Raw genomic sequence first — 19,429 nt, 5'->3', positions numbered from 1 at the left:
CGCTAATTCCATCGACCGAGACGCTAATTCCACCGACTGGGACGCTAATCCAGCGACCGGGTAGGTAAATCCACCGACCGGTGGTCGCTTCCACCGACCTACTAACCCTAACCCTAACCCTAACCCTAAACCTAACCTCAGTAACCTTACCTCAGTTAGGCTAACCTGCCACGCAACCTCCCGACCGTTACCTCAGTTAGGCTAACCTGCCACGCAACCTCCCGACCGGGTCGCTAAATCACCGACTGCGTCGCTAAATCACCGACCGCGTCGCTAAAGCGAGCGACCGGGTCGCTAAATCGACCGCCTGGGGCGCAAAATCTTCCGACCGGGTCGCTAAATCTACCGACCTAAAACTGCAGGCAGGTCGGTAGATTTAGCGACCGGGTCGGTCGATTTAGCGGCGCGGTCGGTGATTTAGCGACCCGGTCGCTCGATTTAGCGACCCGGTCGCTGAAAACTACCGACCACGTCGCGACCCGGTTGTAGGTCGCTAAATGATCTCGCTCCTACTGGGGATCTCTCTAACAGGGCATCATTAATATTGATGACATCAGGGAACTCCATACATGGGCATAAACGGGATTCAGTTAGTGTGACATCACAGTGAAGCCAGAGCGTGATGTCAGAGTGGCAAACCCATTCTGGTAGAGTGGTTCCCCTGACATCCCCGTGACATGAGAGCGGCAAACCCATAGACCGTAAAAATGTGTACACGTCTACACGTCCAGACAGACGGACACGGACAAGCTGTGACGTTTCTCATAGTAAACTGCGATCTTCAGTCGCAATTAAAATGCAGGCCAACAAGGACAGTTTTCCTAATGGTGGTTCTAGCAAGTACCTGATCTAATAGCATGCTTGGTAACAGCACTCACTCACTCATTGACTGCTGTGTCAATTAGATAAATACACATTACAGTCTCACCCCGTCCCCTACCTTCATCACTTCTCTCATACAGCTGTGCTTGATGGTACTTGCCCCCGAGCAAATGATAGCAGCGCTCACTTTATCACAGATTACTGCTGTACAGAAAAACCCTTGAGCCCAATCAAGGTACAGAGTGCTCTCCTCATTAAAGTAAACATTTGTGCTGGGTAAAGGACAGGGAGCCAGAGTGGCTGGGTGGCGTAGATGTGCATTGTCTGCTGTAGAGCCAGTGTGCACTTTGATTTCATAGCATGCTGGGTTGTTCTAGATTAAATTAAATAAAAACATTACTGGTCCCAAAGCTACCCAAAGCCAACTAATTAAAGATTAGGGTTGGATTGGGGGGTTGGATCAACACTACTGATTCCCGAGCGCGGCACGGCTGCGGCTCACTGCTCCAAGAGATGGGTCAAATGCGGAGAACAAATCTCACATACAGCAATGTATGTGACAAATTGTAGGACTTTAACTTTAATGTATGTGACAAATTGTAGGACTTTAACTTTAACCTTTAACTTTAGATTGTTTTGTTACCGAATCAAGCCTCTCCTCCTGGTGCAAGAACTGAGCAAGGTCCTCTGGCGTGGTACCCAGCATGCCTTGCTCCTGAAGATACTGGATTCCCCTCTTTGGTTTCTTGTTGAACCTGTGTTAAGAATTCACAAATATGTGAAAATGTGACAATGTATCAACAGAACAGACAGGATCATGTGTATGTATGTGTGTGTGTGTGTCTGAATACCTGTGAGTAAAACATATTTTATACTCCATATGTATACAGTTCTAGTTAGCAAGTAACACCATCATTGCACAAAGCATAAATTAAGAATAAAGGCAGATCAACATTATGTGACTCACACAGAAAATAACATATCTTGTAGATGGGTTATTATTGGTGCAGGACTAAATAGTAAATTAGGGCTTAAGGTTAAGAGTATATATATTGATGTATGTTTTTCCTTCTATGCAGACGTACAGGTCAATGCCTTGTTCGATGATCTCCTTCTGTTGTTTGAGCACCTCAAACTGCTCTGGGTTGTCGGTGCCCGACATCTGAGTGCTGTAGCTGCCAATCCCAGAGGAAGCAGTGGAGTCCAGAGAGTTGACGCTTCCATAGCGGTTTATGGTCTCTGGAGCCTTGGTCTCTGTGTGCTCCTGCTCGGACGGCTTCTCCTGTCCTGAGGAGAGGAGGAAGACAAGGATGATTTCATCAGAAGAGCATTTCCCTGTGTATGGCACGCACTAGACACCCATCCTGAAACAAAACAAAATATTTAGTTCCAGGGACCACCCAGAAGCAAAATTTGAGTTACAAACCTTCACTTTGAAAATACATATATTCAAAGATTTGCACACATTTTCACGACTTTTTCAAAAATAGCAGATCTACAAGCTCGCAGCGCGGCACTCGGTGCCGCGCTGTGAGCTTGTATATCTGCTATTTTTCACTGGTTTAAAGCATTCAATCATTTCTAGGCCTAAATGGGCTGATGCCAAAGTCAACGACTGTCTGCCAGGAGCTAAAATGCTGCGGGACTGTGTATGGCAGTGGTTCTCAACCTTTTCAGGCCGCGCAAAATAATCATCTTTGAACTGGGGACCTCCCGACCCTATGAGCACTAAGAGTTGAGGCATTACATTTTGTATAACACGTTCTATTGTAAAAATAGCAGATCTATTTTCACAATTTCTGCCTCTAATATATGACAATTTGGCCAATGTTTAATTTGACATTTTAGAGGTATTAAAAAGTCCTTAAATTGTCACTTTAGAAATGTGCAGATACCCTCTATAGAGTCTATACGCTTAAACGTTATGTTGGTTTGTTTACTGCTGAGTGAGAAAACAACGTTGCACATTAGGTTAATCATCTAGGGACCCCCCCAAAATAATTTGGGGACCCCCCTGGGAGTCCCGACCCACAGGTTGAGAACCACTGTTGTATGGCACACGCTAGACACCTCCTGAAACAAAACTTGCGAGGCAGGTTTAAAAAAAGCTCACTTAAAGTTTAGCGTTTGGGGAGACTTGAGAAGGAACAAAATTGAGAAAAAAGAGAATATATGGGCATATATATCAGCGGTTGTCCAGAATCGCCGATCCGACCAACTGCACACCGTGCAATGCACTCGCTTGGGACCTCTGCGATACTGACGCCGAGTTTGATGTCAATTGGTTGGTCAGTTCTTGAGATACAAGGAGGGCAGATCCACACACAGGAATGAATGCAGAGGTTTCGTGCATTTATAGATAAGATAGATAGATAATATAGATTGCAGCCAAACAGGGCTGCACACACACACACACACACACACACACACACACACACACACACACACACACACACACACACACACACACACACACACACACACACACACACACACACACACACACACACACACACACACACACACACACACACACACACACACACACACACACCCACACACCAGGTGCAAGGTAGTGCACTTGGTAGATGGAGAGGACATAATAAAGCTTGGTTATCTAATAAAGTTCCTGACAAGGGAGTTGAGCTAGAACTTGGAGGGGGAGAGAGAGAGAGGAGAGTTGTTTCTATTGCCAAAGGGGTTGAGCTGAAGGATCTGTGACTTGCTGATGCTGAAACAGGTCTTCCTAGCCTTTAACCCCGCTCTGCGGACACAGGCATCTGATTACCCATCGGAAACTCTCTAAAACATTCAGGACGGTGTCACGTAACGCGAGCCGGCGGTGTGAGGCACACAAGCAGCAGAGAGAGAGAGAAAGGGGTGCAGGACCGGTGGAGGGGTAAAGGCAGCCTGGCTTAGCGCAAATCTAAAAGTAAAGCTCTTGAGACTGGAGAAACATTTGGTTAATAACTGAAGAAAGCTTTAGCATGCACACACAGACTCCAGTCATGACAACTATTTCTACCATGGGTGTGATGTACTGTAAAGCACACAGTGAACCTGTAACTGGGTCTCTAGTTTACACACTTTGGGGGTGGGGTGAGGTGGGAGGGGTTGCTAATAGTTACATGAAACCGTACACATGACAGACAAAGAGGGCGCGATACGACACTATCATATTAAGGCTACAGACACCCAGTACACAGTAGGTGTCAGAATGACTCCCAGTGCACTGAAACCACAGCAACCGCTTCTAGCAAACACACCGGAAAATTCTAATCGTTACCTGCTCTCCCTTTTGAAACTGGCCAGAGGAAAGAAAACAACGCACAGTGAGAAGAACGAGAAGTGATATCCTGTACTCTAGTGGGGGAATAACTTTCTAGTTTTCATCTCATTGGCATAGTTATTAACAGCACACTCGTACTAGACAACTACAGAGTACATTTTATCATAGGCACGTCTGTAAAACAGCATGGTTAATAAATAAATAAAAAGTGAACAACAACAGACTCCTCAATATATAAGTTCAGTGCAGTAACTGGAGCAAAGTCCAGCTTGCTTTGCTAGTTATCCGTCAGTCAGTGTTTAGCCTGAGGCTAGGTGCAGGGGCCTGTGGGGATAACCGCTCTAGTTGAAGGGCTCATTACCTCTGTAGTTAAACGCCCCATACCCCTTCAGCAAAAACAGCAGGAACTTCCAGTAGTAACGAAAACCCAGAGGCCAAAGCCAGTCTCACAGAAAGGATACATTCTGTCTGTCACAGACAGGTGTTTTATTATGGCTCAGGCTAAGGTGTCACCTCTATCTTAAATTGTTGCTACTGTACATTCGCTTGTTAACATTAAGGTCTGATTATGCTTTGTGTGTCCGTGTATCCGCGAAAGACAGATGCAGTTCTGTGCATACTACAATTTGGTGCCTGCATGCGTTCTCAATAGCATGGGTGTACAAGGTGTCATTTTGCGTCAATTACTTGTGCATTCCTGTTTACTATAATCCTCTGAAGACCTCGGATTATAATAAACTCCTTCAGGAAAGCTTCAAGAGGTCTTTTGATGTCAGGTTTTTATTGTTCTGCCTGCGTACCATTTATTAAACCTGTCAATGAACATCACTTCAAGTTCAAGTCCTTTATTATTGTCACATGTTGTCACATGTTAGCGACATGAGTAGCAACAGATCTTCTCACTCCTCAAACAGTGTGTCCATGTATTCTTATGCTCTAGCGCATGAATGGTCAGTATACTTGTACGCACAGTTTCAAAATCTGGGAGGAAATTTATGTCACATGGAACCCAAACTGTGTTGTGGAGGCGGAAAGCGTAATTTGGCCTTTAGCCTGTCTGGGTGCCGACTCACCCCCTTCTATCAGAGCTACTGATGGATGCAAACCTCCTCATGCTACCCGGAAGCTTCCCTGATGAATTCCAGCCTTCAATCCAACGAGTGATTCCAGTGAGGCTGATGGATGTGCAGCGTATCACTAACCCTAGTTAACCTCTGTGATGAACGCCTGCCAGAGGCAGCTTTGATCAGGGAGAAAGACCTGCTTCACCCTGACAGTCTCATCTCTGACATCAGACCGGCAATTCTCCGAGAACCTTCAAGGCAAAAGCCCCTTTTCCACTGGCCCAACTCCACACCACTCCACACCACACCGCCCACTTGTGCCAGGTTTTCCACTACAAGGACCTGGGTAGAGTGGTGTGAAAGTGGTACTAAACAGGGTACTAAAAAGTATCCACTCTAGAGTAGGTCTGAGCTAGGCCAAACAGGGCCAAACACATCATAATGACTGATCACTCACTGACTTTTCATTTGGACCACCAGGATATAGTTGTAATACCTGATAATAGATTCTATTGTGCTATAATAACCACTATTATAATCTATTATAGTGTATTATAATTATCATAGTAATACATTAATACTTTATAATGTATTATAATCACAGTTATAATCCATTATAGTGCATTATAATTATGATAGTTGTAATACAAATTTATATTGTATTATAATCACAGTTAAAAGGGTCAATTTGTTTCTTACCGATAGGGGTACTTTTGTGTAATGGAAAATGTAGATATTTGTATGTGGTGCGGTGTGGTGTGGTGTAGTGTGGTGTGGTGTGTGGTGCTAAAACTGCAGTCGAAAAGGGGCTAAAGAGGCTTGGAATTCTACTCACAGGCCTTTGATGCCACATAATATATATACACATTGCATTTTGCAGAATGTATTCTGTCAGCATCTTCTGCATAGAAAATATACATTTAGGACACTGCTGATAAAGGGACGCGACACAGTGGATAATATCTCAATGATATGAGTTATCTTGACTTGCATCATTGCATGCAAAATGAAAATTCTTTCACATTATGCATAAAGGGAGAGCGGTGCAGCAAGCCCCATAGAACGACAAAAGACTTCAGCTCTGGAGCTAAATTTATATTGGGCCTACATGGCAAACCCTCTGCAAGAGTGATGGGAGAGCTAATCTACCAGCAGCATTTTAGCTCCTGGCAGACAGTCGTTGTCTTTGGCATTAGTGAGCCTCAACTCTGCTATTTGGCCCAGAGGTGTGTTGGTGTCTTACCGATGCTGGTCTGGTTGTTGGGGTTGACGTACTGGTCCTTGCTCCACTCCACCATGCACTTCAGGATGGAGACCAGACATTCAAGGCCTTTCTTTCTCAGGGTCAGCTCCTGGAGACATAGAGAAGTCACTTCAGTACAAGAATATCAATACTCAAATATACAATTCTGAATTGAAGTGTGATTGATCATTAATAAAGATTACAGACTTTCTATTTATTTATATCTCAAACGCACAAGCAAAATTCTTTGGTTTAAGTTCCTCAACATTGTAGCAGCAATAGCAACATGTACCTGTACCTTTATGCATGCATGTGTTTGCAATGTCAGGTGCCTGTGTGTGGGGAGCATTTAGCACATGGGATGCCTAACACGTCTGTGAACGTGATAACGACTACCCCATGTGGCCCCGTTATCACGTTCACAGACTGGTTACCATGGTAACCGATAGTCCCCGCGCTACGGTGGCCGGGAGTTGAGCGAACCCTAACCCTAACTCAATTTCCAATGATGCCTCGCGTAATACTACATCTGGTGACTTCCTGCACCCATTGAATTGTATTCATCCTGGCAGCAGAAACAGATATATCTCTGCTTCTTTTCCCAGATCGCATGTTTGGTCAAAACTGCCTGTTTTCTATGGACCATAACTTACATTGTATTTTTTCTTCTCCGCGTGAAAGAAAAGCCTTGAGCCGCCGCGCGCACAATGTGCAAGTGCTGCATGCACAATGTGCAAGTGCTGCATGCACAATGTGCAAGTGCCGTGTGCACAGAGCCATCGAAAATCAGGTAATTCAAATAGGAAAAAGCCTTTAATCTACATTAGTTATGACAAAACTATGACAGTCTAAAGGGCTTTGCACACAGACGTGTTTTGTTTTTTTTCGCACGGAAAAAACTGACAATTTCATTTTTTTAAAGAAAGCAATGATTCTCTATGACCTCATGCACACCAGCTCCGAATTTGCCATGCGGCAGGTGGCTGCGGCAGTGGGTTTTTTCCCCGATCGAACCCAGTTCCATTTGTGCGTCTTGTCGCATGTGGTGAAAACTCATCACTCCTTTTATGACTCCTTTTTGGATCCGCAGCCAAAAAGGAGTCACCAAATCCAATGTGTTTTAATCATGGAGCAAATGGAAAAAACGCAATTGTTGAAAATCGTGCCTGTGTGCAAAGCCCACATTTTCCATTCATTCTCCTCACTAGAATGTGTGCTGACCATATAAGGACTTCCACCATGGCCCGTGTTGCGAGCATAGCTAGATTTGGTTTTCAGAGGTGGCCAGCCAGTCCTCGACCAATCAGGGTAGAGTATGGCCGTAGTTATGTTATGATGTTTAGTTATGATGGTCAAAATAAAAGTTTTGAGAACCACAGTCGCTCTGAATTAAGAACGTCTGCCTAGATTGTAAACTACTGAACTCATAAAATGCCACAGTCTCGTAGTAAATCAATATCATAAATATCCTGAAGCTGGAGACGTAGGCCTACCGATATTCAGTGATTGTGGTCTAATGATCAAAACGAACATTATAATGGTGTAAAAAAAAAAAACTAAACATTTCCACGCTGTAAGGCCAGTAAGGGATAAGATGACCCCCGGCCACTTTCATTATCACTGAATACACCTTTAAGTGTTACATATAATAGGTGTGTGAGGGCCGTGCTATGTGCGTAGCTGCCTCTACAGTAAGTGTGTGTATAGCAGGCAGACAGGCAGCAGGCCTAAAGTGTCAAGCATTCATAAACCAGATTTTCCAGTTCTTGATTAAAATACAAAGAGAAATGTCACCTGAACAGGTGTTGTGCCAAGCTCATGACCTGCCCGGCCCTGGGCGATCTTCGAGAGGTCGTTGACCAATCGCTCAAATATGTTAGCAGCATTCAAGTCACAGTCATAATTCACGTAGATATCCACCACACCCTGAGCGTCTGCGAAAGAGACACCAACACAAGCGCACATGTCATCCTTCATCTAAACTGTAGAAATGGACACTATTATTCATGATCTTCTTTAACGTTATCTCTACACACTACAGTATAGTTGTATAGATCATTTCCATTAGTAGCCATTATAGTCAGTGTTACACTGAGCAGTCTTCTTTTGCCACTACCCTCGATGGTTGACATTGTCCTTGTTCACTGTGTTTATGGGAAAATAGCAATCTTGACTTCAGAAAATATGAATTAAGGTTGATTTAATGGTGGCTATAGACCATATGGAAAAGCCAAGCTGACTGCTTAACCATGAAATGCATCATGGGAAATTATATGTCTGTAGGAACACAGAATTTTCTCTCTCTGTAACATTAACATTGTTGTTTATACAGTAGACTATGCTAAACATCAACAATTAACTGAAGTCCTGCCAAACGTCAGTATGACAAACGCACACATGAACTACTAATAACTGAAGAGTAAATATAGCAATGTTTAATACCCACCAGCACATATTCTTGTAAGAGTTTGTATGACCATCCATTTGTGATCATAGGAGCTGGTAGATGTCTCCAGAATGTACAGGAAAATCTCCTTGAAGAACACCTGAATGGTAAGACAAAGAGTTTCAGAGTTTAAAAAAAACACCAAATTAAAGAAGAACTACATTTTGAAAACCTTGGCAATGTTTCCTGAAGTTTACCACCACAGGCGTGTTATTGTACAACAAGCAGAATCTGTCAACATTAACAACATCCCCCTATATGGATTCCCATCACAGCTGTAAACACAGCGGATATCAAGTCATCAAATGCAGTTGGGAGGAGGAAGTGTGTTGGAATGCCCGAACCGTCTGAGACGGGACAATTCATCAGAAAGCAGGTTATATTGAAACTCAATTGCGCTGAGGCAGAACTACATTACAGCGCCCTGTGATAAAATAGTCACCACATAAATCATCTATGTCAGCTGCCTGCTGCCTTGAGATTGTGGCAGTCTGTCAATACCCCAGATAGGGTTCTTTTTCGACAGAGGAAGGGAAAGGCTCGGTGTGATTTCAGTAAAAACGTCGGTCACGTCGAGAAAGACGCGACAGAACCTCCATCTGCTTTCTGGGATGGCTTGGAAATGAAATCAGGAGAGTCCCAAAGAGATGGATTGAAGTGCTGGTGAGTGCAGCAGAGATAAACAGATGTTTAGGTTCAGCACAGCAGTGGTTCCCAAACCTTTTACCCCGTGACACAAAATAAATGAGAAATTAGACGTTTGCCTGCGACCCAAACTAGTGAAAACAGCAGATCTACAAGCTCCCAACAGGTCGCTTTGCACAGCGCTGTGAGCTTGTAGATTGGCTTTTTCACTACTTCCTAAACATTTGTTTTTGAATTTATGGAATTTCTTCGATTTCTGGTATTTATTTCTGAAATGAATTACAAAAATGTCGAAATGTGTTTATTTTCATTTGTTGGGGATACACTTTTTTATATTTTGAAATGATTAAAAATCAAGTGAAAAAAATAAAGGGGATATTGACTGGAGAGAATTTCATGGAGGCCATGGCCGCCATTGCCCCTCCGTTTGGCCTTGTGCCCCTCAAACCAATGGCATGACCTGAGGCCACAGTGGCCTTAATGCCCCAGCTGACTGTAGCACTGACTGTAGTCGCTTTCTTCAATATGTGGACAGTAGACACCGGTGTCTCTTTTTTGTCATGTAGACACCAGCGTCTTTTGTTGATATTCTGAAATCTTAACTCCCCATCTTTAAACCAATCCAGTGACTTTGATTGGTGCAGGGCTGAGCATGGATCAGATTGTAAATATCATTTATCTATTTCTTTGCAGATTAGGTTATCATAATCATCCCTAACCCTCAAATTCTTTCAATGGACAAAAATCTTGTTTTATTTGATGGCCTTCCTTGCCCTGACATTTGGCCTTTGTGCCCTCAAAAAAATGGACAACACCAAAGGCCAAGTGCCTTGCCCCTCAAATGATGAAATTCCAGGCCTGGTCACAACCCATAACATATGGTCCGTTACCTCGATCTGCATCTTGAGGTGGGTCTTGAAGTGGGACAGCAGGGTGAGGAAGATGGAGAGGGAGAGCTCAAAGACCTCTGGCACGGAGGAGACCCCGTTCTTGGACAGGGCCACGCACAGGTACTGTTTGATGGCATTGATGAACATCTCGTTGGTCTTGAAGATGGGTCCGGCGTTCTGCAGGATGGACAGCAGCAGCTGGAGGGACAGGACCTTGGAGCGAAGTTCATGGGACCTGCAGCAGATAGAACAGATAACATGCAGTATTGTTAAACTTTTATCATATTTATATTTATTATAAAGCAGGGGTCCTCAACGTTTTCAGGCCAAGGACCCCTTAGCTGAGAGGGAGATGAAGCAGTGACCCCCTCTACATGTTGTATAAAGTTGTGTTGCAGATTTTCATCGATTTCATAGACTTGTTTGACAGCACTGTCATCTGTCTATGTTGGATTCGTGTTAATGTGTTTTTTTTCCCCAGACATTTAATCACTTAAATTGTCGATACTTTGTAAACTTGACCTATCACTCAATATTGGTCTGCTCTTTTTTGCCAGACCCAGGTGGTCGGCCTACAAAAGGCTTTGTCGGTCTGTCGGTCTGTCGGTCGGTCCCTCTTTTCCTCAGTGTGCCTGTGTTTGCCTCTGACTGCTCATCTGCCCCTCCCTTCCCTTGCTCGGCTGATTGCCTTGAGTGCCGTCACCTGTACAGGACCAGCTGAGTTGAGTTGGCTGACGAGCTGCTGACACTATAAATTCCTCAGCCCATCTACAAGCTCAGAAACATTTCCAGCTGCTCAGCCTATACAATCCTGTGTGTTCATGTGTTAGTTCAGTGCCATACTAGTGAAAACAGCCGATCTACAAGCTCTTGCTATTAAGTGTTGAAAATGTTCCGCCCCAACTCTGTCAGAGTCTGACTACCACGTTACTGTCATAGCCCTCTGCCTGTCTGACAACCACGTTCCTGTCATAGCCCTCTGCCTGTCTGACTACCACGTTCCTGTCATAGCCCTCTGCCTGTCTGACAACCACGTTCCTGTCATAGCCCTCTGCCTGTCTGACTACCACGTTCCTGTCATAGCCCTCTGCCTGTCTGACTACCACTTTCCTGTTTTAGTCCTCTGTCTGTCTGACTGTCACTGTCCTGTCTTAGCCGTCTGTCTGCCTGTCACTGTCCTGTCTTAGTCCTCTGCCTGTCTTACTGTCACTGTCCTGTCTTAGTCCTCTGCCTGTCTGACTGTCACTGTCCTGTTTTAGTCCTCTGTCTGTCTGACTGTCACTGTCCTGTCTCTGTCCTCAGTCTGTCTATCACCCCCCCCCCTTCCCCATGGATCAACACCTTATCGTGGTGGGGAGGTTTGCGTGCCTTAAGGATCCCACGAGCTATACCAGCTGGAGTCTTGCACTCCTGCCAGCGTCACGCTTGCCGGACAGGTCAAAGGAGAGAGGCCAGACTAAGATTGATCCACCCCCCCCCCCCCTTCCTTGCATTCTGATTTTCATTGCGGGTCTGGCAGAACCAGGTGACCTGGTCTAGTTTACCTCTACAAACCTATTTGCCGAAAATAGCTACAAGCTCTCAACACCTCGCGCTTGTGTAGGGGTTCGAATCTACAGCAGTCCATCCAGCTTCCAGAGTGTCTGAAACTAACACAATAGACCATATTCACACCGCGGCCATCTTGGAACACATGACTTCCTGGGATAGCAGCCTGCATTACAAACCATTGTGAACAATGGAGCGATGGTCCCAAAATATGAGTTCTATTCAACCAATTTATTTTGACCAAATTGACAAATGGGCAGATGACAACATCAACATCCCCAAAATGATTAAATAGAAGGGTATATCCACAATATTCATGATAGTTAGGTTTCAGTGTTACTCTGTACAAAGGCTACAGTATGCAGACTAGTGCTTGCTCTGCCATCATATAGTTAATATTACTGTATCGTGATTTTTGCATATTAATCAGAAACAATCTAACAACAAATAGTTAATATGATAGTGGAGCAAGCACCGCATAGATAGCAAGTCGAAAAAAGAGGAATGTCTAGATGACTTTGTTTGATGGGAAAGCGTTGCGATGGAGAAATCAAATCCAATATAAACACTAGAGATCACCAACCTCGTTGGTGATCTCGCCTAGGTTGCCATGATGGCCGGAAACGCCACTGCGAATAGAATACCACATTTGATGCCTGAACCGAGCCTGGCGGTGGATTTTCTGCATGACACTCCCAGACTTTCTCCCTGTTTCCTCTATCTCCACTGTGCTATCAATAGAAGGGGAAAAAAGACCCCATTATATCAACCAAAAGAAGAAGAATGGTCTGGGCGGCTAGTGTAGCAGTCCGGGCACCTTGGCTGCTGATGCAGCCGGACAGCTAGGGCTGTCACGATATGACATTTTACATGACGATTAATTGTCACTCAAATAATTGGCGATTAACGATTTAATTGTTTTTGTCGTTGACAATTACATTTCTTTTTGGCTTGTAGGCTTTGAAGTTGCACATGGCAGATATGACACATAACCTACAATATACACAAATAAATTACTGACATATTTGACAACTTACTCCTTAAAAAATAACTTTGATAGTGGAAATAGCCGATCTACAAGCTCACAACGCGTCGCAATGCGACGCGTTGTGAGCTTGTAGATCGGCTATTTCCACTATTTCGGACATTTTTCAACATTCACGATTATGACGATTATGACAAAATAATTGCGATAAGGTCAAATAATCACGATTAGACGATTATGACAAAATAATTGCGATAAGGTCGAATAATCACGATTAGACGATTATGTAATAATTGTGGTAGCCCTACGGACAGCGTGTTGCGGGTTCAACTCCCGATCCCGACGACCTTTGCTGCGTGTCACTACCTAGCCTAGTAAACTGACTCCTCCCATCTTCTGTTCGAATGAAGGCAGGAAGAGTCTGGTTTACGAGGCTAGTCACTACCCATCTATCCCCATTTCCTGTCAGTCTACTGTTCACTAGGCATAAAGGCAGAAAAAGCAAAACAAATATATATAACTGACGCAGTGTCGGGGAAGTTAAAGTTACATGTAACTCTGTAACTTGTCAAGTAACTTTTTGGGTCATTTTTGGCTGGGTTGGGTCAAGTTACAAGTTACAAGAAGTTACAAGCGAAGTTATAATTTTACATTTAAGTTTTAAGATTGACGTTGACGATCAAATGTCCTCAACAGTCAACAGATCATAATTTTCTTTTTTTTTTAAACTTTATTTTAGGAACACAGATGTTTACTAAAGAAAATGTCAAACTTTTTGAAATAAAACATAAAACTCAGTTGAGAGGCATATTTCTGCTGGCATGTGACTTTTTTTGTAGGATATAATATTTTGTTTCATGTACACCAAATGTACAATTTAACACTGAAAAAAAAGTTACTCAAGTTACTTTTTCTATGTAACTTGAAACTTTGTAAGTTATATTTCTCCAGGGGTATAACTTTAACTTGATCAAGTTACTGCCATGGTGAGTTACTTGTAACTGTACAAGTTACGCTTTCAAAGTAACTTCCCCAACACTGCATGGGGACACATTACAGGACTTTTAACTGCATGCCCAGCAGCAGAACAGCCATTGAGGGTGGTCCACCTCTCCTTTCCACTAGAGGTTTTCAGTGAGCAGGGAGCTTTTGTTTTCCCCAACTCCTGACACCATTATATTGCTTTCTGTATTGTGCAGCCATTCTGGTGAGGCCTGAGGACAAAGACATGCTCATCATTACAGTACGTCCTCCCACACCTGCTTCACCTCAGCTTAGGTGGATTCCTGCTGTTCCCATAGATGTTTGCACCTTCACTTAGGGGAGACATCCACCATCCCTCCTAGGGGTGGGTGATATGGTGATAAATATCGTGGAGATGATACATGTCTCCACAATATGCCTTTTCAGAGATATGGTATATATCGTGATACAATGGGGAGCCTAACAAAAAATCCTGTTGAATTGTTAATACAGAGATTCATTGCAGAATTCTAAACCTGCATTTTGGTCTAAATCAGTAGTTCTCAAACTTTAAAATGTCAAGGTCTCCCCTTAACTCTGACAGTATACAAATGAAACCAAATCCATTTGGTTTCATTTGTATACTGTCAGAGTTACATACTGTACTTGTAAAAAGAACCCAGAGAGTCCCTGGATCACACTTTGAGGACCACTGGTCTAAATGGTCTGTTACTCCTTTTTCTTTTAGTTTTTGTTACCTTGAACTGTAGGTGGTTGTTGTACTGTTAAGTAACCAACATGAAAAAGAATCGTGATAAGATAGTGTATATCGTGATACAGCTTGGGAAAATATTGTGATATTGTATTTTTCCATATCGCCCACCCCTACGTTCACTTCATGCAAGAGCAGATCTGTGTCCTGAGCAGGAAACTGTTTGCTTTCTCTTCCAACTTGCTGAATCTGACATTTTAAATTGCAATGTGCCAGGTGCAGGTATCACTTCAAAATAACACCAAAGTGTGAGATGAATTAATGTATCACACAACCTGTCTTTGTGGTTTTATAAACAGGAGAGAGAGAGAGAGAGAGAGATACTCACACATGAAGTGTCTAAGCAGTTCTCACAGATAGAAGGTTACAGAATGTCTTTGAAGGAGGCAAAATGAGATAAGACTGGCCCAGTAAGCAATAATTCTCACTGTACGTATAACCTTGGCTGTCATGGATTGCCGTCAGACAGACATTCTCAATGAACAAAAGATTCTTCACTCAAAGTAAGAATACGAATATACCAGCAGGGCCAGATGCAATGGTTATCTAGGGTAAATAATATAGTACAGTGAAAATGATCATGTGTTAATCTCAAAGTTACAATTTTCCCATAACACATGTACACCTGGCTCTTAAAGGCAATGGGAGAAGGCATTCTGATCAATTCTCTTCAAACTCTGTTTATACTCTGTGTTCAAATAACAAACAATAAGCAGAAGAGAGGTTGAATATGAATGACAACCCAAACTCTTATACTGTAACCCTTGGTTATTGATGCAGACTGTTTACTCAATTCACTAAAACTGTTTACTTTGGGGGCTTTGGCAGTAAGTAACACAGAATGATTTGGACTGTGACTGCTGTGGCGTGGGAAGGAATAATTTTACAGCCATTTTATATTTCTTAAGATGAGAAAGTGTGTAGATGCAGGAAACAAGGGCAGAAAGAGGAGAGAGATGCAAGACGAGACTGGGATTCTGATTCAGTCTGAAGTCTGATTAAGGAGCACATGTTCTGTGCAATAACCATCAGGTACCCAGAGAATGCTGACATTTTATAGAACATTTTATTCTAAATGAAAACGCAACAAGAGAGGAATGATAATTGGACTTTTAGTCTAGAAATATGTAGCCTAAAGCCTGAAACATACTCCACACAAGTACGCAAATGAAAATTACAAAGCATGGCCAAATTGCGTGTCCCTAATCAACATACAAAACATGTGTATTTTACCATTTACGTGCTCTTATGTTTGGGTGGAGGTAATGAATCCACATAGTTAGATTTTGAACTACAGCCTGCAATGAAACAGAGAGGAAGACGATACAAAACCAATATTGTTACCCGCTATAATATTGTTACCCGCTATAAAAACCCTTGTTGAAACGGATGTCTCACTTGCGTCGCCTTAGTGTATGATTTCAGGTGACACATTCAGGAACGCAACAACGTGTGACACTGACTTTGCATAGCTTCAGGCTTAAGCTCTGAAAGTGAGGCCGACTGCAGATACTACCATATCCAGAGAAGCTGTTGCAACACACTGTCTGGTCTGATATGTAAACTCTTCACACACTCTGCATTCAGCAGCAGGGAGGAGAAATATCAAAACCCCAGCCAGCATTCATGAACACAAGCTATATGCGTTTCCAACAAAGCTTCATGACAATGAGCAGTACGGCGAGACAGCATCATCCTCATCAGCTGTTATCTGTCCTTCTTCAATGACTCCAACATTAAACAGTCAGCAGATGGTTGCTAGGGCAACCTAATCAATGGTGTCTTCTCCATCAGGGGACTCATCTTTCCTGTCGTGTTTTTCCAACAAGAGCCAGATAAAGAAGTTGGAACCTAAATGACACACTTTTGGCTGGCTGCTGATATTGGCTGCTTCTCTGCAATGCGTTCTGTCTCAGCAGACTGAGTAGGATTTATGTGCCAAAACAAGAATGTGTCCCAGCTTCTCTGACTGCCCAGAAATATGGTCTTGTTCTCCTTACTTAATATGGTCTCCATATTTGGTCTTTATTTAATCGCACTTTAACACTTATAGGCTCCAGAGGCATGTAGGCCAAGCATGCAGTTTAAATCATTATTGGTTAAATGCATCTTCTCTAATGTACAGTGCGCTAATTGGAACCCTGTTGGGCAGTTAAGAGACACCTTTCCAAATCAATCAGAAATATTTACATGACCGGATACGACTATTGCTAGGGGGGTGCCCGCTGGCCTACCATTCCAGGACTGGGTGCATACCACATATAGACCATTTTCCTAAGCGCTCCCCTGTAGAGAGCGCCGCTGCCATTCCCGCGGTGTAAACAGCAGCCAGTGGTGGAGTAGAAGTAAAATGATTGAAAATGGGAAATACTCAAGTAAAGTACAAACTCTCAAAATTGTACAGTACTTAAGTAATTGTAGGCTACATAGCTTACGTAACGCTATTGTTTACACCGCTGTCATGGTGGGCGGCGCCCTCTACAGGGTGTGGCTCAGGAAATCGGTCAATACAGGTCCAGGCTCAGTGTAGCCTGACAATGTGTCACTGGTTCAATTCCCGAGCCCGACCAGATTTGCTGCGTGTTATTCCCCATCTCTCTCCCCATTTCCTGTCAGTCTACTGTCCTGTCAATAAAGGCATAAAAAGCCCAACAAACATATCTTAAAAAATAAAATAAAAATACTATTGCTTTATCATGCTATAAAGTAACATTTTGAAGTAACACGAACAATACTCAGCTCCAATACTCAATCTGCCATTATCCAAATAATTATAAATGTAAAATAAGATTAGGGCTTTCATTGGCAGAGGTACAAAGGTCTTCGAAAGACAACATAAACCAAGCAACAGCAGTGTGAACATGCATCTATGCACACTGTCTGGCTGGAATAGCGGGATTTTGACAGTATTGGTGTATTATTCTGATATTATGGACTGGATCTAGCATTGGCCCACTGACAATACAAATTAAGGTATTACAGAAAGCAAGCCACCCAACAGACCCCATCAGAATCTAGTTACTTTTAGAAACAACCAGACTCAGGAAATCCTGTTTTGCACAACACCGTTGCTATCAGGCAGACCCCATCAGATGAGCCCATCTCGTCAAATCACAGCATGGCCGAAATGCAATATTGCATGCCAGGGAAATGAGATTACCGTATTCCTATTGGTTCTCACAAGAGGAAACAGCCTTTTAGGGAGGGCTGCTATGCATCAAGAGACAGGGAGGTGAATCACCATTAAGCTGCATGACGCCTCGTCATTTCCATTTACACAGACTACCAAGTCTTTCCCCACCTGCATCATATATTAAAAATAACACCCGTGTGAAGTGGAGCTGTGTGTGTGTGTGTGTGTGTGTGTGTGTGTGTGTGTGTGTGTGTGTGTGTGTGTGTGTGGATCATGTGTACCGATTTTTGTGACATTTGAAGAAAATATGTAGGAAAAGGAGCAAAAAGTGTGTTTTGGAGAAAATTCAAGATGGCGGAAAATCTATCATGGCGCAAATGGGCGTGGCCTATATGGGGAGATGCGTCATGACCCAAGGAATCCAGGGAAAAAATATTTTTAATTTTCCGACCTACGGTTCAAGAGTTACAGGCCAAAACGTAAAGTGGGGTGTTATGGCGCCACCATGCGGCCAAATGACACAATTATTTTTTATTTAATCCTTGAAATCATTATGAACCTCCTCTCCAAGTCTTGAAACTCTAGCCCCTATGGTTTGCGAGAGACAAATAATTGAATGTGAGTTTTTGCAATTCCCATTATAAGTCAATGGGGAAAATTAATTCACTAATAAATTAATATCAATTAAACTATAGAACCTTTCTCTTAGAAAAGTAATAGCCCACGATTCCCGAGTAAGCCGGTCGATTTGACATATGGCGCGAGTGTGTGGTGGCAAAACTGTGGGACTAGTGGCGTGCCGAAGTTTAGGAAGTTCAGGCTACATACACACAGACACACACACAGACAGACAGACAGACAGACACACACACACACACACAGACCCACACGGCCACGTATAGGGAGCCTGTGTTTCACACAGCTCCAAAAAGTATAACTTCATGGATTTGTTTTGCGGTCGCTACTTAGTATGAAAACCTCCAGCTCATGTCTGAGCTAGTCAGTTCTGGGTACCAGTTCAATGTAATGCTGGTTCCTTCTCAAACTATAACGTTGCAATAATCCATGAATAATCTCAAATCATGGTTTGTTAACGCAGCAAGTTCAGCCATACCCCTTACCTTACTTTCAATGACATAAAGCTGGCTCTGGCCTGCGCTCTCTTAAAACAGTGGCTAACAGTTCGGCTGCATTGACTCCCTACTCCAAACGCCATGAAAAATGCTCCGCTTGTATGATCAACTGATTTTTGGAAATTCGAAATTTAAATCCATTTAAACCAAGGCAAAATAAAAAGGGTTTCTAACTTGCCCTGCATCTAAAACACATTTTTTGTTATTTGGATGGCCCTTGGGATCACACATAAAACCTTGAATTATTACTGTTGCAATCCCCATTCAACTGAACTGAACTGAACTAAAGTGCTGGGGAGAGTGCAGTAAGGACATGTCATCTCAACCTCTCCTCTCCCCACAGAAACTAGAAAACGTAAAATCAAAAGACAATGGTTATTTTACTTTGGGTCGGGTGGTCCATCTGACAGGGGTTTCATGGAGAGCTTGCAGAGCGAGCGAAAGACGAGGAAGGCGTCCTTCTGGAGGATGTGGGAGAACTTCGCCCCCGGAGGTT

At 43.2% G+C, this 19,429-nt stretch overlaps 1 protein-coding gene across 2 annotated transcripts in view; it reads right to left on the bottom strand.

Annotated features, from left to right (window-relative positions):
- arfgef1 (ADP-ribosylation factor guanine nucleotide-exchange factor 1 (brefeldin A-inhibited)) overlaps positions 1–19,429 on the bottom strand; it is a 90,868-nt gene that overhangs the window by 31,372 nt on the left and 40,067 nt on the right. For both annotated transcript variants that reach the window (XM_080752060.1, XM_080752059.1), the window contains 7 exons: positions 19,318–19,429; positions 10,400–10,634; positions 8,865–8,964; positions 8,213–8,352; positions 6,419–6,527; positions 1,908–2,109; positions 1,466–1,577 (listed from right to left, as the gene is read on the bottom strand). The exon at positions 19,318–19,429 is cut by the window's right edge and continues 22 nt beyond it. In XM_080752060.1, coding sequence (XP_080608186.1) covers positions 1,466–1,577; positions 1,908–2,109; positions 6,419–6,527; positions 8,213–8,352; positions 8,865–8,964; positions 10,400–10,634; positions 19,318–19,429 — 1,010 coding nt within the window. The remainder of the gene's footprint in view (positions 1–1,465; positions 1,578–1,907; positions 2,110–6,418; positions 6,528–8,212; positions 8,353–8,864; positions 8,965–10,399; positions 10,635–19,317) is intronic.

This window comes from Nannobrachium achirus (assembly GCF_963921795.1).
Source record: "Nannobrachium achirus genome assembly, chromosome: 21".
Classification (NCBI taxonomy): domain Eukaryota; kingdom Metazoa; phylum Chordata; class Actinopteri; order Myctophiformes; family Myctophidae; genus Nannobrachium; species Nannobrachium achirus.
Note: the sequence above shows the minus strand (reverse complement) of the source record. Positions and strands in the feature narration are given on the sequence as shown.